Source organism: Tinamus guttatus, unplaced genomic scaffold (assembly GCF_059628265.1).
Source record: "Tinamus guttatus ecotype Peru unplaced genomic scaffold, ASM5962826v1 Tinamus_guttatus_pri_ptg000779l, whole genome shotgun sequence".
Taxonomy (NCBI): domain Eukaryota; kingdom Metazoa; phylum Chordata; class Aves; order Tinamiformes; family Tinamidae; genus Tinamus; species Tinamus guttatus.
In genome coordinates, this window is record NW_028289313.1 from 28,722 (window position 1) to 56,199 (window position 27,478).

At 63.4% G+C, this 27,478-nt stretch overlaps 1 protein-coding gene across 1 annotated transcript; it reads left to right on the forward strand.

Moving 5' to 3' along the window:
* Nucleotides 1-267: 267 nt before the first annotated feature.
* Nucleotides 268-27,382, forward strand: GUCY2D (guanylate cyclase 2D, retinal; the record flags this gene model as incomplete). Its single annotated transcript, XM_088537469.1, has 20 exons — nucleotides 268-949; nucleotides 3,533-3,834; nucleotides 4,626-4,980; nucleotides 5,802-5,886; nucleotides 5,967-6,063; nucleotides 7,448-7,552; nucleotides 8,953-9,036; nucleotides 9,265-9,345; nucleotides 11,162-11,338; nucleotides 13,942-14,098; nucleotides 15,120-15,269; nucleotides 16,901-17,049; nucleotides 19,241-19,404; nucleotides 20,768-20,960; nucleotides 22,308-22,482; nucleotides 23,367-23,465; nucleotides 24,594-24,688; nucleotides 26,255-26,340; nucleotides 26,732-26,833; nucleotides 27,341-27,382. Coding segments are annotated over 19 exons (3,327 nt in total), but the record flags the coding sequence as incomplete, so codon positions are not given.
* Nucleotides 27,383-27,478: the final 96 nt, after the last annotated feature.

Below are 27,478 nucleotides of genomic sequence, written 5' to 3' on the forward strand. Positions count from 1 at the left end.
CACCGTGATGTCACCTCGCACCATGATGTCACCTTGCACCATGATGACCCACCACACCGTGACGTCACCTCACACTGCGATGTCCCACCACACCGTGATGTCCCCTTGCACCATGACGTCCCCTCACACCATGATGACCCACCACACCATGATGTCACCTTGCACCATGATGACCCACCACACCGTGACGTCCCATTGCACCGTGATGTCCCCTCACACCGTGATGTCCCCTCGCACCGTGATGTCACCTCACATGGTGACACCCCTTCCCCTACCATCCCCTCCCTGTCCCCTTGGCCCTCCCCCCGCCGCCTCCTCCTCCTCCTCCTCCTCCAGCTGCTCCTCCTGGTGCCGCCCCCGTCCCACGGCGCCACCTTCAAGGTGGGCGTCCTGGGCCCGTGGGGCTGCGACCCGGTGACGGCGCGGGCGCTGCCGGAGGTGGCCTCGCGCCTGGCCGTGGGGCGGCTCAACCGGCACCCGCTGCTGGCCCGCGGCTACTGGTGGGACGCGGTGGTGCTGGCCGAGGCGTGCGGGACGGCGCAGGCCGTGGCGGCGCTGCCCGGCGCCGAGCGCTACGCGGCGGCGCTCGTGGGGCCGCTCAACCCGGGCGCCTGCGAGGCCGCCGGCCTCCTGGCCGCCGCGTGGAACAAGCCGCTGGTCTCGTGGGGATGCGTCGGTGACAACGGGGACACCGGCGGGTGGCCCTCGGTGGTGGCGGCGCCGCTGCCCGCGCCGGCCGCGCTGCTGCACGCGGCGCTGCGGTTCTTCGGCTGGGCGCACGTGGCCGTGCTGAGCGCCCCGCAGGACGCGTGGCGCGAGGCCGGGCGCGCGCTGGCGCAGGGGCTGCGCGCGCGGGGGCTGCCCGTCACCGTGGCGGGCGGCGCCGGCGCCGACGCCGACGAGGCCCGCGAGGCCCTGCGCAGGGTGCAGCGCGCCGGAGGAGTGCGGGGTGCGGCGGGGAGCGCGGAGGAGGACGGGGATGAGGGGTGGAGGTGGAGGTGGTTGGGTGAAGGACATGGGTGGAAGGAGGCAGTGGAGGTGGGAGGAGGACACGGGAAGAAGGAGGTGGTGGAGGTGGAGATGGATGGAGTTGGGTGAAGGACATGGGTGGAAGGAGGTGGTGGGAGATGGAGGTGTTTGGGTGAAGGACATGGGTGGAAGCAGGTGGTGGAGGTGGTTGGGAGGAGGACGGGGGGCAGGAGTTGGTGGGGTGAAGGAAATGGGTGCAGGGAGGTGGTGGAGGTGGTGGGAGATGGAGGTGGTCGGGTGAAGGACATGGATGGAAGGAGGCGATGGAGGTGGCTGGGAGGAGGATGGGAGCAGGGGGTGGTGGAGGTGGTGAAGATGGAGGTGATTGGAAGGAGGTGGTGGGAGATGGAGGTGATGGGTGAAGGACATGGGTGTTGGAGGTCGTGGGAGATGGAGGTGGTTGGGAGGAGGACGTGGATGGAAGGAGGTGGTAGAGGTTGTGAGGGATGGAGGTCGTTGGGTGAAGGACGTGGATGGAAGGAGGTGGTGGGAGATGGAGGTGGTTGGGTGAAGGAGTTGGGTGGAAGGAGGTTGTGGGAGATAGAGGTGGTCAGGTGAAGGACATGGATGGAAGGAGGTTGTGGGAGATGGAGGTGGTTGGGTGAAGGACATGGGTGGAAGGATGTGGTGGAGGTTGTGGGAGATGGAGGTGCTTGGGTGAAGGACATGGATGGAGGGAGGCGATGGAGGTGGTTGGGAGGAGGACGGGAGCAGGGGGTGGAGGAGGTGGAGATGGATGGGGTTGGGTGAAGGACATGGGTGGAAGGAGGTGGTGGGAGATGGAGGTGGTTGGGTGAAGGACATGGATGGAAGGAGGTGGTGGGAGATGGAGGTGGTTGGGTGAAGGACATGGGTGGAAGGAAGTGGTGGAGGTGGTAGGAGATGGAGCTGGCTGGGTGAAGAACATGGGTGGAAGGAGGTGATGGAGGTGGTTGGGAGGAGGACGGGGGCAGGGGGTGGTGGAGGTGGAGATGGATGGGGTTGGGTGAGGGACATGGATGGAAGGAGGTGGTGGGAGATGGAGGTGGTTGAGTAAAGGACATGGATGGAAGGAGGTGGTGGGAGATGGAGGTGGTTGGGTGAAAGAGATGGGTGGAAGGAGGTGGTGGGAGATGGAGGTGGTTGGGTGAAGGAGATGGGTGGAAGGAGGTGGTGGGAGATGGAGGTGGTTGGGTGAAGGAGATGGGTTGAAGGAGGTTGTGGGAGATAGAGCTGGTCAGGTGAAGGACATGGATGGAAGGAGGCGATGGAAGTTGTGGGAGATGGAGGTTGTTGGGTGAAGGAGATGGGTGGAAGGAGGTGGTGGGAGATGGAGGTGGTTGGGTGAAGGAGATGGGTTGAAGGAGGTTGTGGGAGATAGAGCTGGTCAGGTGAAGGACATGGATGGAAGGAGGCGATGGAAGTTGTAGGAGATGGAGGTTGTTGGGTGAAGGACATGGGTGGAAGGAGGTTGTGGGAGATGAAGGTGGTTGGGTGAAGGACATGGATGGAAGGAGGTGGTAGGAGGTGGAGGTGGTTGGGTGAAGGACATGAGTGGAAGGAGGTGGTGGGAGATGGAGGTGGTTGGGTGAAGGACATGGGTGGAAGGAGGTGGTGGAGATTGTGGGAGATGGTGGTTGGGTGAAGGACATGGGTGGAAGGAGGTGGTGGAGGTTGCAGGAGATGGAGGTGGTTGGGTGAAGGACATGGATGGAAGGAGGTGGTAGGAGATGGGGGTGATGGGTGAAGGACATGGGTGGAAGGAGGTGGTGGAGGTGTTGGGGAGGTGGACAGGGTGCAGGGAGGTAGTGGGGATGGTTGGCTGAAGGACATGGGTGCAGGGAGGCTGTGGGGAGGAGGACGTGGGTGAGGGTGGTTGGAGACGGGGTTGGTTGAGGGAAGGACATGGGTGGGGAGAAGGGGTGGAGATGATTGGGTGAGGGACAGGGGTGCAGGGAGGTGCTTGGATGAAGGACAGAGGTGCAGGGAGGTGGTGGAGGTGGTTGGGTGAGGGACATGGATGGAAGGAGGTGGTGGGGAGGAGGATGGGGCTGCAGGGAGGTGGTTTGGCGAAGGACATGGGTGCAGAGAGGCGGTGGGGAAGGAGGACATGGGTGCAGGGAGGTGGTGGAGGTGGTTGGATGAAGGTGGTTGGAGATGGGGAAGGTGGGCAGGGATGGACGGAGGGAGATGGAGCTGGTTGGGAGAAAGGCCAACAGATAGGGAGGAAGAGCATGGATGGAAGGAGGAAGGATGGAGGGAGATGGAGCTGGTTGGGAGAAGGGCCAATGGATAGGGAGGAAGAGCATGGATGGAAGGAGGAAGGATGGAGGGAGATGGAGCTGGTTGGGAGAAGGGCCAATGGATAGGGAGGAAGAACATGGATGGAAGGAGGAAGGATGGAGGGAGATGGAGCTGGAGCCAATGGAGAGGAGCGGGTGGAGGACACTCGGAGGTGGCTTTGGGAGAGGGCCCGTGGGAGGAGGTGGCCTGGGGTGGCCGCGTGACGGTGTCCCCCCCGCAGTGGTGGTGCTCTGCATGCACTCGGTGCTGCTGGGCGGCGAGGAGCAGCGGGTGCTGCTGGAGACGGCCGAGGACATGGGCATGACGGACGGCACCTACGTGTTCGTGCCCTACGACGCGCTCACCTTCCCGCTGCCCTACCGCGGCGTCCCCTACGCGGCGCTGGCCAACGGCACCAAGCTGCGGCGCGCCTACGACGCCGTCCTCACCATCACCATCGACTCGCCCGAGCTGGGCTTCCACGAGGCCCTGCAGCAGGCCCAGGACGCCTACGAGATCCCCGGCCACGTCAACCCCACCCAGGTGCCCTGGGGATGCCCAAAGGGGAACATGGCCAATGGGAGCAGCGGGGAGGTGGCCATGGCCAAGGGGAGCAGTGTGGAGGTAGCCATGGCCAAGGGGAGCAGGGGGGAGGTGGCCATGGCCAACGGGAGAAGGATGGAGGTGGCCATGGCCAATAGGAGCAAGATGGAGGTGGCCATGGCCAATGGGAGCAGAGGGGATGTGGCCATGGCCAATGGGAGAAGGACGGAGGTGGCCATGGCCAATAGGAGCAAGATGGAGGTGGCCATGGCCCATGGGAGCAGAATGGAGGTGACCATGGCCAAGGGGAGCACAATGGAGGTGGCCATGGCCAATGGGAGCAGCGGGGAGGTGGCCATGGCCAATGGGAGAAGAATGGTGGTGGCTATGGCTAACAGGAGCAGGACGGAGGTGACCATGGCCAATGGGAGCAGTGTGGAGGTAGCCATGGCCAAGGGGAGCAGTGGGGAGGTGGCCATGGCCCACGGGAGCAGAATGGAGGTGACCATGGCCAATGGGAGCAGCGGGGAGGTAGCCATGGCCAAGGGGAGCAGGATGGAGGTGGCCATCACTAATGGGAGCAGAATGGAGGTGACCATGGCCAACGGGAGCACAATGGAGGTGGCCATGGCCAATGGCAGCACTGTGGAGGTGGCCATGGCCAATGGGAGCACGATGGAAGAGGCCATGGCCAACAGGAGCAGGATAGAGGTGGCCATGGCCAACGAGCTCATTACCTGGGTGCCACCACAGCCAAAAGCTCCGCCCCCAACACCCCACCCTCCCCGCAGGTCCACCCGCTCTTCGCCACCATCTACAACTCCATCTTCTTCCTGGCCATGGCGGTGGACGCCACGCGGCGCGCCGGCCGCTGGGTCATGGGCACCACCGTGGCCGAGCACGCCCGCGACTTCGACCTGGACGGCTTCTGCCAGCCGCTGGCCGTGAACGAGCACGGGGACGTCAGCGTCCCCTACGTGGTGCTGGACACGGACGGCAAGGGCGACCGCCTGTGGCCCGTCTACGGGCTCGAGCCGGGCACCCGCGGCCTCCGCTCCCTGGGCCACAGCGTCCACTGGCCCCGCGGCTCCGGCCCCGGCACCGACGCCGACTGTTGGTTCGACTCGAGCACCATCTGCAATGGGGGTGAGCAAGGGGGCAGGCACCCTGGCACGGGGCCAGCGGCCCGTTGGCCTGCACACCTGGCATCTACCAACCATCCATCCAACCACCCATCCATCCTTCCATCCATCCGACCATCCATCCATCCGACCATCCATCCACCCAACCATCCATCCATCCACCCAACCAACCATCCATCCATCCAACCATCCACCCAACCATCCATCCATCCGACCATCCATCCACGCAACCATCCATCCATCCACCCAACCAACCATCCATCCATCCAACCATCCACCCAACCATCCATCCGTCCATCCATGCATCCATCCATCCATCCATCCATCCATTCATCCAACCATCCATCCAGCCATCCATCCATTCATCCAACCATCCATCCACCGAACCATCCATCCACCCAACGTCCATCCATCCACCCAACCATCCATCCATCCATCCATGCATCCATCCAACCACCCATCCATCCATCCAATCATCCATCCATTCATCCATCCCTCCCTCCCTCCATCCATCCCTCTGTCCTCTTCCAAGTCCCTTTGTCTACCCATCCGCCTCCTCTCTACGGATTCACGTATCCATGGATGTCTCCATCCATCCCTCCATCCACCACCCAACTTCCCATCTTCCTGTTCCTTCCCTCATCATCCATCCCTCCATCCCTCCATCTGGTCTTCCATCCCTCCATCCATCCGTCCTCCCTCCTACCTGCCCCCCCGTTGTCTCCACTCATGGTGGCCGTGTCCCCCCTTGGTGGCCCTGGCCCGTGCCGCGGGTGGCCGTGACGGCGTCACCCGCCCTTCACCATCCTCCTCCTCCCTATGCAGGGGTGGACGCCACCTTCGTGCTCCTCATGTTCATCCTCGTCTGCGCTCTCGCCGTGGCCGGGGCCGCCCTCGCCTGCTTCATCAGGTGGGTGTCACCTCCATGGGTGCCTGGGGACGAGCCGGGTGCCTGCGGTGGCCCCGCTGTGACCGCCCTGTCCCCCCCAGGCGCCGCATCCAGCAGGCCCAGCTCATGAAGGGACCCAACAAGATCATCCTCACCCTGGAGGACCTGACGTTCATCAACACGCAGAGCAGCAAGAAGGTGAGCAGAGTGACAAGGGACACGGCCACCCTGCTGTCCCCACGAGGGGGCTAGAAGGGACAACCGTGGCCTCACGTCCCTTCCCGGGGGCAGGCTCTGCCTTTGGAGGGGATCCACGGGCTGGTGGCCCTCCATGGGTGACGTCCCCATGTCCTGACGTGTCCCTGGGGCTACCATGGCCGGACACGTCCCCATGTCCTGACGCAAACCGATGGCTGCCACATCCCATGGCCAAATGTGTCCCCAAGGCAGCCAGCCCCTCATAGGTGACATCCTCCTGGCCAGATGTGTCCCATGTCCTGATGTGGTCCAGTGGCTGTCACATCCCCCTGGCCAGACATGTCCCATGGACAGATCTGTCCCCATGGGTGACGTCCCCAAGTGAGACACGTCACCATGTCCTGACACGTCCCCTTGGCTGCCACATCTCCATGGCCACATGCAGCCCTGTCCCCTCATGTGTCCCATGGCCAGGCAGAATGTCAAGGGTGACATCCCCACAGCCAGGCACGTGTCTCATGTCCTGGCTTGTCCCCATGTCCTAAAGCATCCGGACAAGACCCTGTGGCTGCCACATCTCCATGGATGATGTCCCCAAAGATGATGTCTCCATGGGCAGATGTGTCCTTGTACCTTCATATGTCTCCATGGCCACAAATGTCCCCTGGCCAAATGTGTCCCCATGGTGACCACAGCTCCATAGGTGACGTTCCCATAACCAGACGTGTCCTATGGCCAGAAGCGTCCCCATAGGTGACATCTTGGTGGTCATACATGCCCCATGGCCAGACATGTCCCCATGGCTACCACATCTCCACAGGTGACATCCCCATGTCCAGACATGTCCCACAGCCAGCTGTGTCCCCATGGGTGACGTCCCCATGACCAGACGCATCCCATGGTCAGTCATGTGACATGGCCAGATGTGTCCCTGTGGGTGATGTCCCCATGACCAGACACATCCCATGGTCAGATGACATGGCCAGATGTGTCGCCATGGCTACCACATCTCTGTGAACATTACCCACATCTCCAGCTGTGTCCCCCTGGGTGATGTCCCCGTGATCAGACACATCCCATGGTCAGTCATGTGACATGGCCAGATGTGTCCCCGTGGGTGATGTCCCCGTGACCAGACACATCCCATGGTCAGATGACATGGCCAGATGTGTCCCCATGGGTGGTGTCCCCATGACCAGACCATGACCCATGACCATCTCTGTGAACATCACCCCCATCTCCAGCTGTGTCTCCATGGGTGACGTCCCCACGTCCCACGGCCAGTCACATGTGTCCCCATGGCCACCACATCTCCATGAATGACACGGCCATCTCCAGCCATGTCCCCATGGGTGACGTCCCCACTCCTCGTGTCCCCCCGCAGGTGGACGAGAGCCGGGCTAGCCTGGCCAGCCGCGGTGGCGCCGACAGCAAGAGCCAGCGCAGTGTCCCCACCGGCCCCGAGGCCTCCAACGTGGCCGTCGCCGAGGTAGCCGCGTCCCCGTGTCCCCGTCCCCGCGTCCCCGCCCTCCTCCCGTGTCCCCCCCTCCTTTCCCACCCACCCCGACCCGGGGCCACAGGGCAGGGCCACCCCTTGGGGACGTCCCCGTCGCTCTTCCCGCCTCCGGGGATGATTGGCAGCTCCCCGGGGGGTGATTGACAGCTGTCAGGCCCGGGTTGATTGACAGCTGTAAGAACCAGTTTGATTGACAGCTAACAGTCCAGAGTTGATTGACACTTGTCAGACCCCAGTTGATTGACAGCAAGCAGGCCTAGGTTGACGGACAGGTGTCGATGCCAGGTTGATTGACAGCAGTCAGTCCTGGGTTGATTGACAGCTGTCAGACCATGGTTGATTGACAGCCATCAGTAACTGCTAATTGACAGCTGTCAGGCTCTGGTTGATTGACACCCATCAGTCCTGGTTGATTGACAGGTGTCAGACACCTGTTGATTGACCGTTGTCAGTCCCAGGTTGATTGACAACCGTCAGTCCCAGGTTGATTGACAGGTGTCTGACCTAGTTGATTGACACCTGTCAAGCCCAGGTTCATTGACAGTTGTCAGGCCCAGATGATTGACAGCTCTCATTCCCATTTTCATTGACAGCTATCAGAGCTGGTTGAATGACAACTGTCTGCCCTGGGTTGATTGACAGCTGTCAGTCCCTAGTTCATTGACAGGTGTCAGTCCCAGGCCAATTGACAGCTGTCAGTCCCAGGTTGACAGCTGTCAGATCCTGGTTGATTGACAACTGTCAGACCTGGTTGATCGACACCTGTCAGTCCCGGGTTCATTGACAGCTGTCAGACCTGGTTGATCAACACCTGTCAGTCCTGGATTCATTGACAGGCATCAGTCCCGGGCCGATTGACAGCTGTCAGTCCTGGGTTCATTGTCAGCTGTCCAATCCTGGTTGATTGTCAGCTGTCAGACCTGGTTGATTGACACGTGTCAGTCCCAGATTCATTGACACCTGTCAGTCCTTAGTTCATTGACAGGCGTCAGCCCCGGGCCGATTGACACTGTCAGTCCCGGATTCATTGACACCTGTCAGTCCCGGGCCGATTGACACCTGTCAGTCCTGGGTTCATTGACAGTTGTCAGACCTGGTTGATTAACACCTGTCGGTCCTTAGGTCACTGACAGGCGTCAGTCCTGGGTTCATTGACAGCTGTCAAACCTGGTTGATTGACACCTGTCAGTCCCTAGATCATTGACAAGCGTCAGCCCCGGGCCGATTGACAGCTGTCAGTTCCGGGTTCATTGACACCTGTCAGTCCCTAGTTCATTGTCAGGCATCAGTCCCAGGCCGACTGACACCTGTCAGTCCCGGACCGATTGACAGCTGTCAGTCCCGGGTTCATTGACAGCCGCCCTTTCCCCCAGGGAGCCGAAAAGCCGCCCGGGAACGGCCACCTCCCCCTCCTGCTCCTGCTGTTTAACCAGCAGGGCCTGGTCGCCTCCGTGCAGGTAAGTCCGCGGGGCCCAAAAAGCCGCGGTTTTGCCCCAAAAACGTGTCCCTCGCCGCGCTCTCGGGGAGGGGGACTCGTGCCCGCCCCGTGTCCCCAGCTGTCCCCGTCCCCCTGTCCCGTCCCCGCTGTGGCACCCTCGGGTCCTGCGTGGTGCTGTGCGTGAGCCCCCCCCGCCGGTTGTCACCGTGTCCCCCGGCTCAGCGTGTCCCCTCCGTGTCCCCCGCAGGGTGACTGGGTCTGGCTGAAGAAGTTCCCCGGGGACCAGCACCACGAGGTGAAGCCGGCCACCAAGCTGGCCTTCTGCAAGGTAGGGGACACGGCGGGGACAGCGCCAGGCCGTGGGGGACAATGTCAGACCACAGGGGACAATGTCAGACCACAGGGGACAGCGCCAGGCCATGGGGGACAGCGCCAGGCCATGGGGGACAACGTCAGACCATGGAGGACAATGTCAGACCACAGGGGACAGTTCCAGGCCATGGGGGACAGCGCCAGGCCATGGGGGACAACATCAGACCACAGGGGACAATGCCAGGCCATGGGGGACAGCGCCAGGCCATGGGGGACAATGTCAGACCACAGGGGACAGCTCCAGGCCATGGGGGACAACATTAGACCACAGGGGACAATGCCAGGCCATGGGGGACAATACCAGACCATGGGGGACAGCGTCAGACCACAGGGGACAATGTCAGACCACGGGGGACAGCTCCAGGCCACGGGGGACAATACCAGACCATGGGGGACAACATTAGACCACAGGGGACAATGTCAGACCACAAGGGACAAAGCCAGGCCAGGGAGGACAAGGTCAAGCCATGGGAGACAATGCCAGGCCATGGGGGACACCACGGTGGTGACAACATCGGGACATTTAGCCATGGTGGCAAAGGGCAATATTAGGCCACAGTGGGACACCATCAGGCCATGGTGGCAATGCCAGGCCATGGTGGGGACAGTGCCAGGTCTTGGTGGCAATGCCAGGCCAGGGTGGGGCCACCACCAGGCTACATGACCATGGTGGGGCCACCACCAGGCTATAATGGGGACAATGCCAGGCCATGTGGTCCTGGTGGCAATGCCTGGCATGGTGGCCATGTGGTCCTGGTGGCCATGGTGGGGACACCACTAGGCTACATGACCATGGTGGGGAGACCACCAGGTTATATGGCCATGGTGGCAGTGCCAGTTCATGGTGGGAACACCACCAGGACATGATAGGGACACCACCAGGTCGTGGTGGGGCCAATGCCAGGCCATGGTGGCAATGCCAGGCCATGGTGGGGACATCACGATGCTACACAACCACGGTGGGGACAATACCAGTTCATGGTGGGGACACCACCGGGCCATGATGGGGATACCACTAGGTCATGGTAGGGCCAATGCCAGGCCATGGTGGTGACAACGCCAGGCCACATGACCATGGTGGGGACACTACCAGGCTACATGGCCATGGTGGGAACAATGCCAGTTCATAGTGGGGACAATACCAGGCCATGGTGGCAATGCCAGGCCATGGTGGGGCCACCATCAGGCCATGGTGGCAATGCATGGCCATGGTGGGGCCAATACCAGGCTGTGTGGCCATGGTGGGGACACCACCAGGCTACATGACCATGGTGGGGCCAACGCCAGGCCGTGTGGCCATGGTGGGGACACCACCACGCTACATAACCATGGTGGGGTCAATACCAGGCCGTGGTGAGGACAACACCAGACCACATGGCCATGGTAGGGCCAATGCCAGGCCACGTGGCCATGGTGGGGACAATACCAGGCCATGGTGGGGCCAATGCCAGGCTGCATGGCCATGGTGGGGACACCACTAGGCTACATGACCATGGTGGGGCCAATGCCAGGCCTTGGTGGGGCCAACACCAGGCCGTGTGGCCATGGTGGGGACACCACCAGGCTACATGACCATGGTGGGGCCAATGCCAGGCCATGGTGGGGCCAACCCCAGGCCGTGTGGCCATGGTGGGGACACCACCATGCTACATGACCATGGTGGGGACAACACCAGGCCATGGTGAGGACACCACCAGGCCACATGGCCATGGTGGCAGCAGACTGCGGCGGGGCCACCATGTGGCCCTGTCCCACGCGTGTCCCCACGGCAGCTGCGGGACCTGCGACACGAGAACGTCAACCTGTTCCTGGGCTTCTTCCACGACTGCGGCATCTTCGCGGTGGTGTCGGAGCACTGCTCGCGCGGGAGCCTCGAGGACCTCCTGCGCAACGACGACATGAAGCTCGACTGGATGTTCAAGTCCTCCCTGCTGCTCGACCTCATCAAGGTGGCGCCACCGGCACGGGGACGGCCACCGCGGGCGGGGGTGCTGGTGGTCACGGTGGTTGGTGGTGGCCATGGTGGTTGGTGGTGGCTGTGGCGGTTGGGAGGGTCACGGTGGTTGATGGTGGCCTTGGTGGTGGTGGCCACGGTGGTTGGTGGTGGCCGCAGTGGTTGGTGGTGGTCACAGTGGTTGGTGGTGGCTGTGGTGGTTGGTGGTGGCCATGGTGGTGGCCTTGGTGGTGATGGCCATGGGGGTGGTGGTGGCTGTGGTTCTTGGGAGGGTTGTGGTGGTTGGTGGTGGTCACGGTGGTTGAGGAGGTTGTGGTGGTTGGTGGTGGCCATGGTGGTTGGTGGTGGCCACGGTGGTTGGGAGGGTCTCAGTGGTTGATTGTGGCCTTGGTGGTGGTGGCCACAGTGGTTGGTGGTGGCCATGGTGGTTGGTGGTGGCCATCGTGGTGGCCTTGGTCATGGTGGCCATGGGGGTGGTGGTGGCTGTGGTTCTGGAGAGGGTTGTGGTGGTTCGTGGTGGCCATGGGAGTGGTGGTGGCCTTGGTGGTGGTGGCCTTGATGGTGGTGGCTGCAGTGGTTGGTAGTGGCTGTGGTGATTGGGAGGGTTGTGGTGCTGGTTGGTGGTGGCCATGGTGGTTGGTGGTGGCCACATTGGTGGTGGCCATGGTGGAGATGATGGTGGCCATAGTGGTGGTCATGGCTTGGCCATGGTGGTGGTGGCCATGGTGGTGGCCTTGGTGGTGGTGGCTGCAGTGGTTGGTAGTGGCTGTGGTGATTGAGAGGATTGTGGTGGTGGTTGGTGGTGGCCGCGGTGGTTGGTGGTGGCTGTGGTGATTGAGGAGGTTGCGGTGGTTGGTGGTGGCCATGGTGGTGGCCTTGGCCCATGGTGGCCATGGGGGTGGTGGTGGCTGTGGTTCTGGGGAGGGTTGTGGTGGTTTGTGGTGGCTGTGGGGGTGGTGGTTGGTGGTGGCCACATTGGTGGTGGCCATAGTGGTTGTCATGGCTGTGACCATGATGGTGGTGGCCATGGTGGTGGTGACTGTGCTGGTTGGTGGTGGCTGTGGTGATTGGGAGGGTTGTGGTTGGTGGTGGCCGCAGTGGCTGTTGGTGGCCATGGTGGTGGTGGCCACAGTGGTTGCTGGTGGCCATGGTGGTGGTGATGGCCATGGTGGTTGGTAGTGGCTGTGGTGATTGGGAGGGTTGTGGTGGTGGCTGCAGTGGTTGGTGGTGGCCATGGTGATTGGGAGGATTGCGGTGGTTGGTGGTGGCTGCGGTAGTTGGTGGTGGCCATGGTGGTGGCCTTGATGGTGATGGCTGTGGTGGTTGGTGGTGACCGTGGTAGTGGCCTTTGGTGGTAGTGGCCATGGGGGTGGTGGTGGCCATGGTGCTCAGGAGGGTTGTGGTGGTTGGTTGTGGCCATGGTGGTGGTGGTGGCCATGGTGGTGGCCACAGTGGTGCTAGTGGCCATGGGCATTGGTGGTGGCCATGGTGGTGGCCACAGTGCTCAGGAGGGTTGTGGTGGCTGGTGGTGGCCGTGGTGGTGGTGATGACCGTGGTGGTTGGTGGTGGCCGTGATGGAGATGATGGTGGCCATGGTGGCGGCCATGGTGGTGGCCATGGTGGTGGCCATGGTGGCACTCAGGGGCTCTGTGATGGCCTTGGTGGTGGCCATGGCCATGGTGGCCCCTGGGGGACATCACAGTGGCCTTGAGGGGCTCCTGTTGGGTTGGTGGCAGTGATGGCAGTGGCCACCAGGAGGGTGACAGTGAAGATGGCAGCCATGATGGAGGCGGCCATGTTGGTGGCAGCCATGTTGGTGGCAGCCATGTTGGCGGCAGCCATGTTGACAGCAGCAGCCATATTGACAGCAGCCATGATGGCAGACATGACGGCAGCCATGATGGCAGCCATGTTGACAGCAGCCATGTTGATGGCACCCATGACAGCAGCCATGATGGCAGCCATACTTAGGGCAGCCATGTTGATGGCAGCCATGTTGATGGTGGCCATGATGGCAGCCATACTGATGACAACTGTGTTGATGGCAGCCATGTGGAGGGCAGCCATGTTGATGGCAGCCATGTTGAAAGCCATGTTGAAGGGAGCCATATTGATGGCAGCCATGTTGACAGCAGCCATGACGGCAGCCATATTGATGACAACTACATTGATGGCAGCCATGTTGATGGTGGCCATGATGGAAGCCATATTGATGACAACTACGTTGATGGCAGCCATGTTGATGGTGGCCATGTTGAGGGCAGCGGTGATGGCAGCCATGTTGAGGGCAGCCATATTCACAGCAGCCATGTTGAGGGCAGCCATGTTGATGTCATCCATGATGGCAGCCATGTTGACAGCAGCCATATTGATGACAGCTATATTGAGGGCAACCATGTTGAGGGCAGCCATGTTAAGGGCAGCCATGTTGATGGCAGCCATGTTGACGGCAGCCATGACAGCAGCCATATTCACAGCAGCCATGTTGATGGCAGCCACGTTGATGGCAGCCATGATGCCGGGGGCGGTGCTGGCTGTGGGGGCGGTGCCTTGGGGGCGGTGCCAAGGCGCAGGGGCTGATGGGAGGCCCCGGCGCAGGGCGTGCGCTACCTGCACCACCGCGACGTGGTCCACGGGCGCCTCAAGTCGCGCAACTGCGTCGTGGACGGGCGCTTCGTGCTCAAGGTCACCGACCACGGCTTCAACCAGCTGCTCGAGGCCCAGCGCATCGTGGCGCCCCCGCCGCAGCCCCACGGTGAGGGGCGGGGCCGGCCCGGGGGGCGGGGCCTAACCCGCGGGGTGGGGCTTAACCGAGAAGGGGGAGGTGGAGCCTCCCGGGCGGGGGGACTGGGAGCCTATGGGAGGGATCTGGGAGCTCGGTGGGGGGCGGGGCCTCTGGGAGGAGGGGCTTTTCAGGGGGCGGTGCCTTCCAGGGGGAGGGACCTTCAGGGGACAAAAGAAGCTGGGAGACTGTGGAAGGGGCCTGGAGGCGGGGCCTGTGAGGGGCGGGGCCTTCTTGGGAAGGGGTGCCTCTAGGGGGTGGGGCCTTCCAGGGGGCGGGGCCTCCCGGGCAATGAAAAGGGGCTGGGAGCCTGTGGAAGGGCCTGGGGACTCGGATGGGGGCGGGGCCTCTGGGAGGCGGGGCTTTCCAGGGGGAGGGGGTCCGAGGGGAGGGGCCTATGAGGGACTGGGGTCTCTGAAAGGGCGGGACCTTCGAGGGGGGAGGAGGATCTGGTGACATGTCCTCATGCTGGGGGGCGTGTCCTCCTGTGAGGGGGCGTGTCCTCCTCTGGGGGGCATGTCCTTGTGCTGGGGGGTTGTCCTCATGTGGGGGGCGGGTCCCCATGCTGGGGGCGTGTCCTCGGGCTGGAGGGGGCGTGTCCTCGTGCGGGGGGCGTGTCCTCCTCCGGGGGGCATTTCCTCATGCTGGGGGCGTGTCATCATGCTGGGGGTGTGTCCTCATGTGGGGGGGCGGGTCCCCATGCTGGGGGAGTGTCCTCGGGCTGGGGGGGGCGTGTCCTCCTCTGGGGGGTGTGTCCTCATGTGGGGGGCATTTCCTCGTGCTGGGGGGCGTGTCCTCCTTGGGGGGGGCGTGTCCTCATTTGGAGGGCGTGTCCTCATATGGGGGGCGTGTCCCCGTGCTGGGGGCGTGTCCTCGTGCTGGGGGCATCTCCTCGTGCTGGGGGGGGCGGTCCTCATGTGGGGGGGCGGGTCCCCATGCTGGGGGCGTGTCCTCGTGATGGGGGGCGTGCCCACGCTTGGCCCCGCCCCCGCAGAGCGCCTGTGGACGGCGCCGGAGCTGCTGCGGGAGCCGGCGCTGGAGCGGCGCGGGACGGCGCGCGGGGACGTCTACAGCGTGGGCATCATCATGCAGGAGGTCATCTGCCGCGGGGCGCCCTACTGCTCCCTGGGCATGGCCCCCGAAGGTACCGCCCCCTCCCCGCCGGGACACGCCCCCAAGGAGCGGGACACGCCCCCGGACCGCCCCCCGCACCGGGACACGCCCCCAAGCGCCGCGACACGCCCCCCCCTGGCCACACCCCCAAATACCCGGACACGCCCCCCAAGTACCGGGACACGCCCCCCCCCCCGGGGCACACACCCTGTGCCGGGACACGCCTCCAAGCACCGGGACACGCCCCCTGGCCACAGCCCCAAGTACTGGGACATGCTCCCAGGTACCGGGACACGCCACCAAGCGCCGGGATACGCCCCATGGCCACACCCCCAAATACCAGGACACGCCCCCAAGTACCGGGACACGCCCCCACGGGACACACACTCCACGCCGGGACACGCCCCCCAGCGCCGGGACACGCCCCCTGGCCACAGCCCCAAGTACTGGGACATGCTCCCAAGTACCAGGACACGCCCCCTGGCCACACCCCCAAGTACCAGGACACGCCCCCAAGTGCCGGGACACGCCCCCCCCCAAGTACTGGGACATTCCCCTCCCTCCCCCCACCCCGGGCCCAAGGCAGCGCTGGGACACGCCCCCTGGGACCTCCCCCCAGCGCCAGGACACGCCCCCTTCCTCCCCAGGATCTTCCAGCATCTCTGAGACCCCCCCCCCCCTTAGTGACCCTGTCACAGCCCCAAGGACCCCTCCCAACCACCCTTGGGACCCCCGTTGACACCTCTGGGACACCCCAAACACCCTTGATACCTCTAGGACCCCCCCAATCACCTCCATTGACCCCATCACACCCCTTCACAATCACCCTAGAACCCCCCAACCACCCTTGGGACCCCCCCCCATTGACACCTCTACAACCCCTCAACCACCCCTATTGACCATCACACCCTCCACGATCACCCAACCACCCTTGGGACCCCCATTGACACCTCTGGGACACCCCAACCACCCTTGATACCTCTAGGACCTGCCAATCACCCCCATTGACCCCATCACACCCTTCACGACCACCCTAGGACCCCCAACCATCCTTGGGGCCCTCATTGACACCTCTGGGACACCCCAAAACCTTGATACCTCTAGGACCCCCACCCAATCACCTACATTAACCCCATGCACACCCTTCACAATCACCCTAGAACCCCCCAACCACCCTTGGGACCCCCCATTGACACCTCTACAACCCCTCAACCCACCCCTATTGACCCCATCACACCCTCCACGATCACCCTTGATACCCTTAGGACCCCCCCATTGACACCTCCGGGACACCCCAACCACCCCCACGACCACCCTAGGACCCCCCCCCAACCACCCTTGGGACCCCCATTGACACCTCTAAGACCCCTCAACCACCCCTATTGACCATCACACCCTCCACGATCACCCAACCACCCTTGGGATCCCCATTGACACCTCCGGGACACCCCAACCACCCTTGATACCTCTAGGACCCCCAATCACCTCCATTGACCCCATCACACCCTTCACAATCACCCTTGATACCCTTAGGACCCCCATTGACACCTCCGGGACACCCCAACCACCCCCCACGACCACCCTAGGACCCCCCACACACACACACCCCCTCCCCAGCCCCCCAAGTGCCCAGGTCCCCCCGCCGTGCCTCGCTTTCCCCAGAGATCATCCAGAAGGTGGAGAAGCCGCCGCCGCTGTGCCGGCCCTCGGTGTCGCTGGACCAGGCGCCGCTCGAGTGCATCCAGCTCATGAAGCAGTGCTGGAGCGAGCAGCCCGAGCGGCGCCCCACCATCGACCAGATCTTCGACCAGGTGGGGCCCTGGGGGGCGGCGTGGGGCTGAGACACGGCCCTGGGGTCTATGGGGTCACCACGTGGTTCTTACGGGGTGATATGGGCCTGAGACATGGCCTTGGGGTCTATGGGGTCACCACGTGGTTCCTATGAGGTGATATGGGGCTGAGACACGGCCCTGGGGCCTATGGGGTCACCACATGGTTCCTACGGGGTGATATGGGCCTGAGACATGGCCTTGGGGCCTATGGGGTCACCACGTGGTTCCTACGGGGTGATATGGGCCTGAGACACGGCCCTGGGGTCTATGGGGTCACCACGTGGTTCTTACGGGGTGATATGGGCCTGAGACACGGCCCTGGGGTCTATGGGGTCACCACGTGGTTCCTACGGGGTGATATGGGCCTGAGACACGGCCCTGGGGTCTATGGGGTCACCACGTGGTTCCTGTGGGGTGATATGGGCCTGAGACTTGGCCTTGGGGACTATGGGGTCACCACATGGTTCCTATGAGGTGATATGGGCCTGAATCATGGGTATGTGGAGCCACCTTGTGGTCCCTATGGGGCGACAAGGGCCTGAGACACGGCCCTGGGGCCTATGGGGTCACCTTGTGGGCCATATGGGGTGATATGGGCCTGAACTATGGGCTCGGGGGCCTATGGGGTCACCACGTGGTTCCTGTGGGGTGATATGGGCCTGAGACTTGGCCTTGGGGACTATGGGGTCACCACATGGTTCCTATGAGGTGATATGGGCCTGAATCATGGGTGTGTGGAGCCACCTTGTGGTCCCTATGGGGCGACATGGGCCTGAGACACGGACCTGGGGGCGAATGGGGCCACCACGTGGTCCCTATGGGGTGATATGGGCCTGAGACATGGATCTGGGGGGCCTATGGGGCCACCTTGTGGTCTACATGGTGTGTTATAGGTCTGAGACACAGCCTTGGGCCTATGGGGTCACCACATGGTCTCTATGGGGTGGTACGGGCTTGAGACACGGATCTGGGGGTCTATGGGGCCACCTTGTGGGCCATATGGGGTGATATGGGCCTGAACTGTGGGCTCGGGCGCCTATGGGGTCACTGCATGGTCCCTATGGGGTGATATGGGCCTGAGACACGGATATCGGGGCCTATGGGGTCACCGTGTGGTCCCTATGGGGTGATATGGGCCTGAGACATGGCCCTGGGGCCTATGAGATTACTACATGGTCTCTATGGGATGATATGGGCCTGAGACATGGACCGAGAGCATTAGGGGCTCACCATGTGGTCTCTGTGGGGTCATATGGGCCTGAACCATGGACTTGGGGGCATATGAGGTCACTGCATGGTCCCTATGGGGTGATATGGGCCTGAGACATGGATCTGGGGGGCCTATGGGGTCACCACATGGTCCCTATGGGGTGATATGGGCCTGAGACATGGATCTGGGGGACTACGGGGTCACCACATAGTCTCTATGGGGTGATATGGGCCTGAGACACAGCCCTGGGGCCTATGGGGTCACCAAATGGTTCCTATGGGGTGATATGGGCCTGAGACACGGATCTGGGGGCCTATGGGGTCACTGCGTGGTCCTTATGGGGTGATATGGGCCTGAATCACGGGTGTGTGGGGCCACCTCATGGTCCCTATGGGGTGATATGGGCCTGAGATATGGATCTGGGTACCTTTGGCAGCCACCTCGTGGTCCCTATGGGGTGATACGGGCCTGAATCATGGACTTGGGGGGCCTACGGGTCCACCAGGTTGTCACTATGGGGTGACATGGGCCTGAACCATGGGCATGGGGTCACCACATGGTTCCTATGGGCTGATATGGCCCTGAGACACGGATCTGGGGGCCTATGGGGTCTCCACATGGTCCCTATGGGGTGCTATGGGCCTGAATCATGGGACTGGGGACCTATGGGGTCACTGTGTGGTCTCTATGGGGTGATATGGGCCTGAGACATGGATCTGGGGGTCTACGGGGCCACCTCGTGGTCCATATGAGGTGACACGTGCCTGTCACATGGGTCCCAAGCCCATATAGGGCCACCTCATGGCCTCTTGGGGCATGACAGCACCCTCGTCCATGGGCCCCTACTCCACCATGAACTCTACAGGCCAGGGCCAGTTCGGGGACATCCTGGGGCCACCCCATAGCAGCTCCATGTCCCTCATCTAACCCCGTGTCCCCTCTTGTCCCCCATGGGGGCAGTTCAAGAACATCAACAAGGGCCGGAAGACCAACATCATTGACTCGATGCTGCGCATGCTGGAGCAGTACTCGAGTAACCTGGAGGACCTGATCCGCGAGCGCACCGAGGAGCTCGAGATTGAGAAGCAGAAGACCGACAAGCTCCTCACCCAGATGCTGCCCCCGTGCGTCTATGGGGCGCCCAATGGGGGGCCAGGACCGGGGGATGGACCTAGACGGGACCTTGGGGGTTGATGTGGCAGCTTGGGGATGGTTGGGGGTCATTGAGTCCACACGTGGCCATGGGGCTGGTTAGTGATAGCCATGTGGCCATGTGGCTCCAAGCGGTAGACAAGGCCATGGGGGGCAGGTTGGAACTGGTTGGGGGTCATTGACTCCACACGTGGCTATGGGGCTGGTTAGTGATAGCCATGTGGACATGGGGCTCCAGGGGTAGACATGGCCATGGGGGGCAGGTTGGAACTGGTTGGGGGTCATTGACTCCACATGCGGCCATGGGGCTCCAGGAGGTAGATGTGGCCATGGGGGGTGGGTTGGGGCTGGTTGGGGGTCATTGACTCCACACGTGTCCATGGGGCTCTAGGAGATCATGGTGGCCATTGGGGGCAGGTTGGGGCTGGTTGAGGGGTCATTGACTCCACACATGGCCATGGGACTCTAGGAGGTAGATGTGGCCATGGGGGGTGGGTTGGGGCTGGTTGTGGGTCATTGACTCCACTCGTGGCCATGGGGCTCTAAGAGATCATGGGGGGCAGATTGGGGCTGGTTGAGGGGTCATTGACTCCACATGTGTCCATGGGGCTCTAGGAGATCATGGGGGGCAGGTTGGGGCTGGTTGAGGGGTCATTGACTCCACACATGGTCATGGGACTCTAGGAGGTAGATGTGGCCATGGGGGGCAGGTTGGGGCTGGTTGAGGGTCATTGACTCAAAACATGGCCATGGGGCTCTAGGAGATCATGGTGGCCACGGGGGGCAGGTTGGGGCTGGTTGTGGGTCATTGACTCAAAACGTGGCCATGGGGCTCCAGGAGATCATGGTGGCCATGGGGGGCAGGTTGGGGCTGGTTGTGGGTCATTGACTCCACACGTGGCCATGGGGCTCCAGGGAGTTCCACACGTGGCCATGGGGCTCCAGGCAGTAGACAAGGCCATGGTGGGGCAGGTTGGGGGTCATTGACTCCGCATGTGGCCATGGGGCTCCAGGAGGTAGATGTGGCCATGGGGGGCAGGTTGGGGCTGGTTGAGGGGTCATTGACTCCACACATGACCATGGGGCTCTAGGAGATCATGGTGGCCATGGGGGGCAGGTTGGGGCTGGTCGTGGGTCATTGACCCCATCCAGGTCCCCTGGAATGGGGCATCAAGATGTCCCACTCCCCATCCTTGCTGTCCCCATGGTGGCTCAGTGACCGAAGGTCCCCATGGGACCCAAGTCACCCTTTGTGGCGACCACCACTGCCCCATGGCACCGGTGGCCTCTGTGGGTCCCTGCTGACCCCATGGGGACATGTGTGGGTCCCGGCAGGTCGGTGGCCGAGGCGCTCAAGATGGGCACCCCCGTGGAGCCCGAGTACTTCGAGGAGGTGACGCTCTACTTCAGTGACATCGTGGGCTTCACCACCATCTCGGCCATGAGCGAGCCCATCGAGGTGGTCGACCTCCTCAACGACCTCTACACCCTCTTCGACGCCATCATCGGCGCCCACGACGTCTACAAGGTGACGGGGACGCGGCCGCGCGTTGGGTCACCTCGTCCTTGTGGGGGGTCAGGAGCCCCTATGGGCCATGGGGACGTCTCGAAGGTGGTGGCCTGGCCACCACGTTGGCGCTGGTGGCTCTATGGGGACGCCGTGGGCTTTGCCACCTGAGAGGTGGCACCTCCTGTGGGCCATGGCCACCAGACGGGCACTGATGGGGGTCCCCTGTGGTCTTTTGTGACCCATCTCCGAGGTGACACAGCCCCGGTGGCCCCAAAGGACACGGTCACTCTATGGCCACCTCTGTGACCCATCTCCAAGGTGACACAGCCATGGTGGCCTCGAAGGACATGGCCACTCTAAGGCCACCTCCTTTGTGACCCATCTCCGAGATGATATAGTCATGGTGGCCCCAAAGGACACGGTCACTCTATGGCCACCTCTTTGTGGCCCATCTCTGAGGTGACACAGCCATGGTGGCCTCGAAGGACATGGCCACTCTATGGCCACCTCCTTTGTGCCCATCTCCAAGGTGACACAGCCATGGTGGCCCCAAAGGACACGGTCACTCTATGGCCACCTCCTTTGTGACCCATCTCCAAGGTGACACAGCCCTGGTGGCCCCAAAGGACACGGTCACTCTATGGCCACCTCTGTGACCCATCTCCAAGGTGACACAGCCATGGTGGCCTCGAAGGACATGGCCACTCTAAGGCCACCTCCTTTGTGACCCATCTCCGAGATGATATAGTCATGGTGGCCCCAAAGGACACGGCCACTCTATGGCCACCTCTTTGTGGCCCATCTCTGAGGTGACACAGCCATGGTGGCCTCGAAGGACATGGCCGCTCTATGGCCACCTCTGTGACCCATCTCCAAGGTGACACAGCCCTGGTGGCCCTGATTGACATGGCCACTCTATGGCCACCTCCTTTGTGCCCATCTCTGAGGTGACACAGCCCTGGTGGCCCCGAAGAACGTGGCCGCTCTATGGCCACCTCTGTGACCCATCTCCAAGGTGACACAGCCCTGGTGGCCCCAAAGGACATGGCCACTCTATGGCCAGCTCCTTTGTGGTCCATCTCTGAGGTGACACAGCCATGGTGGCCCTGATTGACATGGCCACTCTATGGCCACCTCCTTTGTGCCCATCTCCAAGGTGCCACAGCCCTGGTGGCCCTGATTGACATGGCCACTCCATGGCCACCTCCTTTGTGCCCCATCTCCGAGGTGACACAGCCCTGGTGGCCCCAAAGGCCGTGGCCACCTCCATCCTGGTCCCCCAACAAGCTCTAGCCGAGGGGGTTGTCCTGGCGGGCGGGCGCCCCCGTGGGTGACGTCCCCCGTGTCCCCTGTCCCCCCGCGCAGGTGGAGACCATCGGGGACGCCTACATGGTGGCCTCGGGGCTGCCCAAGCGCAACGGGAACCGCCACGCGGGCGAGATCGCCAACATGTCCCTCGACATCCTCAGCTCCGTCGGCACCTTCAAGATGCGCCACATGCCCGAGGTGCCCGTGCGCATCCGCATCGGCCTCCACTCGGGTAAGGCCCCGCCCCCTTTGCCCTGGACACGCCCCCTCCTTTGGACACGCCCCCCTCCTTTGGACACGCCCCCTCAACCCTTTGGCTGCGTCCCCCACCTTGGGCCAAGGCTCAATATGGCCGCCGTTCAAGATGGCCGACACTCTTCAGCCATTGGGCCCCTTCCTTCCCCCATTGAGGCCACGCCCCCTCTTGGCCAACGCCCAAACCTGGCCCCGCCCCTTATTGACCTCCCCCACCCTTGCCCAGCCTCTTCATCCCTTGGCCAACACTCAACGTGGCCAATGCTCTTTGGCCACGATCCACCAATCCTGGCCTGCCCTGTGGTCACGCCCCCCTCTTTGTGTCCCCGCCCCCCCAGCGACCACTCCTCTCCCTGTCCACGCCCATTTATAGCCCCTCCCCCTGTTGGCCCCACCCCATTTAGTGCCATTGCCCCTTGGCCAACACTAAACTTGACAAACGCTCAAAGGCCACGCCCCCTCCCACCTCCTAGCCCTGCCCCCTCCATGGACACACCCCTTCGCTGTTCCGGGGACACGCCCACTACTGGTCCCGCCCTTTCTTGACCCCGCCCCATCACCTGTTGGCCAACGCTCGACCAATGTTTTTCAGCCCTGATCCCCCATTGGCCAGCCCTAGCCACGCCCCCTATGTGACCACGCCCACTCACGGTCACGCCCACTCGTAAACCACGCCCCCTCATGTCCCCGCCCCCTCCTTGGCCGGGCCCAGCCCCATCACCCCTTGGCCAATGCTCAACTTGGCCAACGCTCTTCAGCTCTGCTCCCTCCCACCCTGCCCGGGCTCCGCCCCCGCCAGGCCCCTCCCCCTTGAGTGGCCACGCCCCCTAGGGAGCCCCGCCCACCTGTGTGCCCCCATAGGCCCCTGCGTGGCTGGTGTCGTGGGCCTCACCATGCCGCGTTACTGCCTGTTCGGTGACACCGTCAACACGGCCTCCCGCATGGAGTCCACCGGCCTGCGTGAGTCCCACGGGGACACGGGGGACACGGGGAGGGGACAGGAAGGGCCCCGGGGCTCACACGGGGACACGAGGAGGGGACAGGAAGGGCCCTGGGTCTCATATGGGGACACTAGGGGACATGGGAGGCCACTGGGTGACCCAGGAGGCCCTGGGAAGAGCCAGGGTGACAGTAGAGGCCACGGGGTGACATGGGAAGACCCAGGGTGACAGGGGAGGCCACCGGGTGACACAGGATGACCCAGGAAGACGGGGGAGGCTACGAGGGTCTGGGAGGCCACCGGGTGACACGAAGTGACCTGGGAGGACCCAGGGTGACACGAGAGGACCCAGGGGGACAGGAGAGGCCACTGGGTGACACAGGATGACCCAGGATGATGGGGGAGGCTACAGGGTCTGGGAGGCCACCGGGTGACACAAAGTGACCTGGGAGGACCCAGGGTGACACGAGAGGACCCAGGGGGACAGGGGAGGCCACGGGGTGACATGGGAAGACCCAGGGGGACAGGGGAGGCCACCGGGTGACACAGGATGACCCAGGAAGACGGGGGAGGCTACGAGGGTCTGGGAGGCCACTGGGTGACACGAAGTGACCTGGGAGGACCCAGGGTGGCCCAAGAGGCCCCAGGGTGGCCCAAGGTGACACGAGAGGACCCAGGGGGACAGGGGAGGCCACGGGGTGACATGGGAGGACCCAGGAAGATGGGGGAGGCTTCGAGGGTCTGGGAGGCCACTGGGTGACACGAAGTGACCTGGGAGGACCCAGGGTGGCCCAAGATGACACAAGAGGACCCAGGGGGACAGGGGAGGCCACCGGGTGACACAGGATGACCTAGGATGATGGGGGAGGCTACAGGGTCTGGGAGGCCACCGGGTGACACAAAGTGACCTGGGAGGCCCCAGGGTGGCCCAAGAGGCCCCAGGGTGGCCCAAGGTGACACGAGAGGACCCAGGGGGACAGGGGACGTCCCAGGAGGACCCGGGAGGCCATGGGGTGGCCCTGGAAGGTCTCAGGGGGGCCTGGGGAGGTGCGAGGGGACCCGAGGGGACATGGGGGGACACGGGGGACACGGGGGACATGGGGGACGTGGGGACCGGCGTCCCCGCCCCGCGCTCACGGCCACGGCAGCCTATCGCATCCACGTGAACGTCCGCACCGTCACCATCCTGCACGCGCTCAAGGAGGGCTTCAAGCTGGACATCCGCGGCAAGACGGAGCTCAAGGTGCCCCGAGTGTCCCCAAGTGTCCCCAAGTGTCCCCAACGACCCAACTGTCCCCAAATGTCCCCCAATTGTTCCTGAGTGTCCCTAACTACCCCCAACTGTCCCCAAATGTCCACAGCTGCCCCCCAGATGTCCCACAAATGTCCCCAGCTGGCCCTGACTGTCCCTGAGTGTCCCTGACTGTCCCCAGTGTCCCCAATTACCCAACTGCCCCCCAAATGTCCCCAGCTGCCCCCAAATGTCCCCAGCTGCCCCTGACTGTCCCCAACTGTCCCTGAGTGTCCCCAACTACCCAACTGTCCCCAAATGTCCCCCAATTGTTCCTGAGTGTCCCCCAACTACCCCCAACTGTCCCCAAATGTCCACAGCTGCCCCCCAGATGTCCCACAAATGTCCCCAGCTGCCCCTGACTGTCCCCGAGTGTCCCTGACTGTCCCCCAGTGTCCCCAATTACCCAACTGTCCCCCAAATGTCCCCAGCTGCCCCTGACTGTCCCCAACTACCCCCAAACTGTCCCCCAAATGTCCCCAGCTGCTCCACAAAGGTCCCACAAATGTCCCCAGCTGCCCCCCCAACTGTCCCCAAGTGTCCCTGACTGTCCCCGAGTGTTCCCAACTACCCCCCAACTGTCCCCCAAATGTCCCCAGCTGCCCCACAAATGTCCCCCAAATGTCCCCAGTTGCCCTCGACTGGCTCCAACTACCCCCAACTGCCCTGTGACTGTCCCCAACCGTCCCCAACTACCCGTGAGTGTCTCCAACTACCCCCAACTGTCCCCAAATGTCCCCAGTTGCCCCCCAAATGTCCCACAAATGTCCCCAGCTGCCCCCCGACTGTCCCTGAGTGTCCCCAGCTGGCCCCGACTGGCCCCAACTACCCCCAACTGTCCCCAGCTGTCCCCAATGGTCCCCAAATGTCCCCAACTACCCCCCTGACTGTCCCCAACGGTCCCTCAAGTGTTCCCAGCTGCCCCTGTCCATCCCCAACTGCCCCCTGACTGTCCCCAACTGTCCCCAACTACCCGAGTGTCTCCAACTACCCCAACTGTCCCCAAATGTCCCCAGCTGCCCCCCCCGACTGTCCCTGGCTGTCCCCAGCTACCCCCCAACTGTCCCTGAGTGTCCCCAGCTGCCCCCCGACTGTTCCCAACTACCCCCAAATGTCCCCAGCTGCCCCTCAAATGTTGCTGGTTGTCCCCAACTGCCCCCAACCGCCCTCTGACTGTCCCCAACTGTCCCCGAAGGTCCCCAACTACCCCTTAGTGTCCCTCAACTGTTCCCAATTGTCCCCCAACTACCCCCGACCGCTCCCAGATGTCCCCAGTTGTCCCCAACAGGTCCTGATTGTCCCCAACTGCCCCTCTGCTGTCCCCAAATACTCCCCAATTGTCCCCAAATGCCCCCCACCTCCTTACCCCCCCCCACATCTAACATCTTATTACCCCCCAACCCCTCATTGCTGCCCCCGTCCCCTTTATTGTCCCCGTCCCCTTTATGCCCCCATCCCCTTTATTGCCCCCGTCCCCCCACTGTCCCCCCGTCCCCGGTGACGTCCCTGTCCCCACAGGGGAAGGGCATCGAGGACACCTATTGGCTCGTGGGCCGGGAGGGCTTCAACAAGCCCATCCCCACCCCCCCGGACCTGCTGCCCGGGTGAGCCGGACGCCTGGGCCCCTTGGGGGGGGGGGGGGGGGTGCCCGGACACCTGGGCCCCTTGGCAGGATTGGGGGGGGTGCCCGGACACCTGGGCCCCTTGTGGGGGGGTAGGGGGCTGCTCGGACGCCTGGGCCCCTTGGGGGGGGGAGTAGGGGGGGGTGCCCGGACTCCTGGGCCCCTCCCGGACGCCTGGGCCCCTTGTGGGGATATGGGGTGGGGGGGGGGGATGCTCGGACACCTGGGCCCCTTGTGGGGATGGGGGGGGAGTGCCCGTTGTTGGGGGATGGGGGGGGGGGGTTCCCGGACGCCTGGGCCCCTTGGGGTGCTGGGGGGGGACACCCGGACGCCTGGGCCCCTCCCGGACGCCTGGGCCCCCCCCCACATCCAGGGCCAGCAACCACGGGATCAGCCTGGACGAGATCCCGCCCGAGCGGCGCCGGAAGCTGGAGAAGGCCCGGCCGGGGCAGGTGCCCAAGTAGGCGGCGCCAAGGTGAGCCCCGCCCCCCCGGACACGCCCACACCGCCCCGGCCCCGCCCACACACCCACAGGCCCCGCCCAGGAGGGAGCCAGACACTCCCCCCCCCCTCCAATAGCTCATGGCTCCTCCCACTCCTGGCCACGCCCAGGACACGCCCATTGTCAGCCAAGCCCCTCCCACCCCGCCCAGGGTCCCCCCCCCCGGGTTGAGGAAGCCCCTCCCACCAGGCCCCCCCAGCCACACCCACTGTGTCCAGGCCCCTCCCCCCTGCCTGGCTGAGCCAATCCCATCCCCTTCACCCGGCTCGGGGACATTTACATCTCATTAACATGCATGGCACAGACTCCACCCCCTCCGGGTATAGAAGCAGCCAATTGGCCCTCTGGGATGCCCCTCCCCCCCACCATCGTCTGCCCCGCCTCCCAGCCACCGTAGAGTCCTCCAGAGCATCGAGATGGGGGCTAGATCGGCCCCTCTTGCCGGGCCATTCACGGCCCCTTCCTCTCTATGGTACACAGGGGCCGGCAAGAGCCGCCAGGGTCCTCCCGACCATAGAGACCGGGGCGGCCTCCGTGGAGCCGCTCTGTGCCTGCGTGCGGCCCTTCTCTATGGTCACAGCGCAGAGCCCAGGGGGGCGTGGAGTCCTCCAGACCACA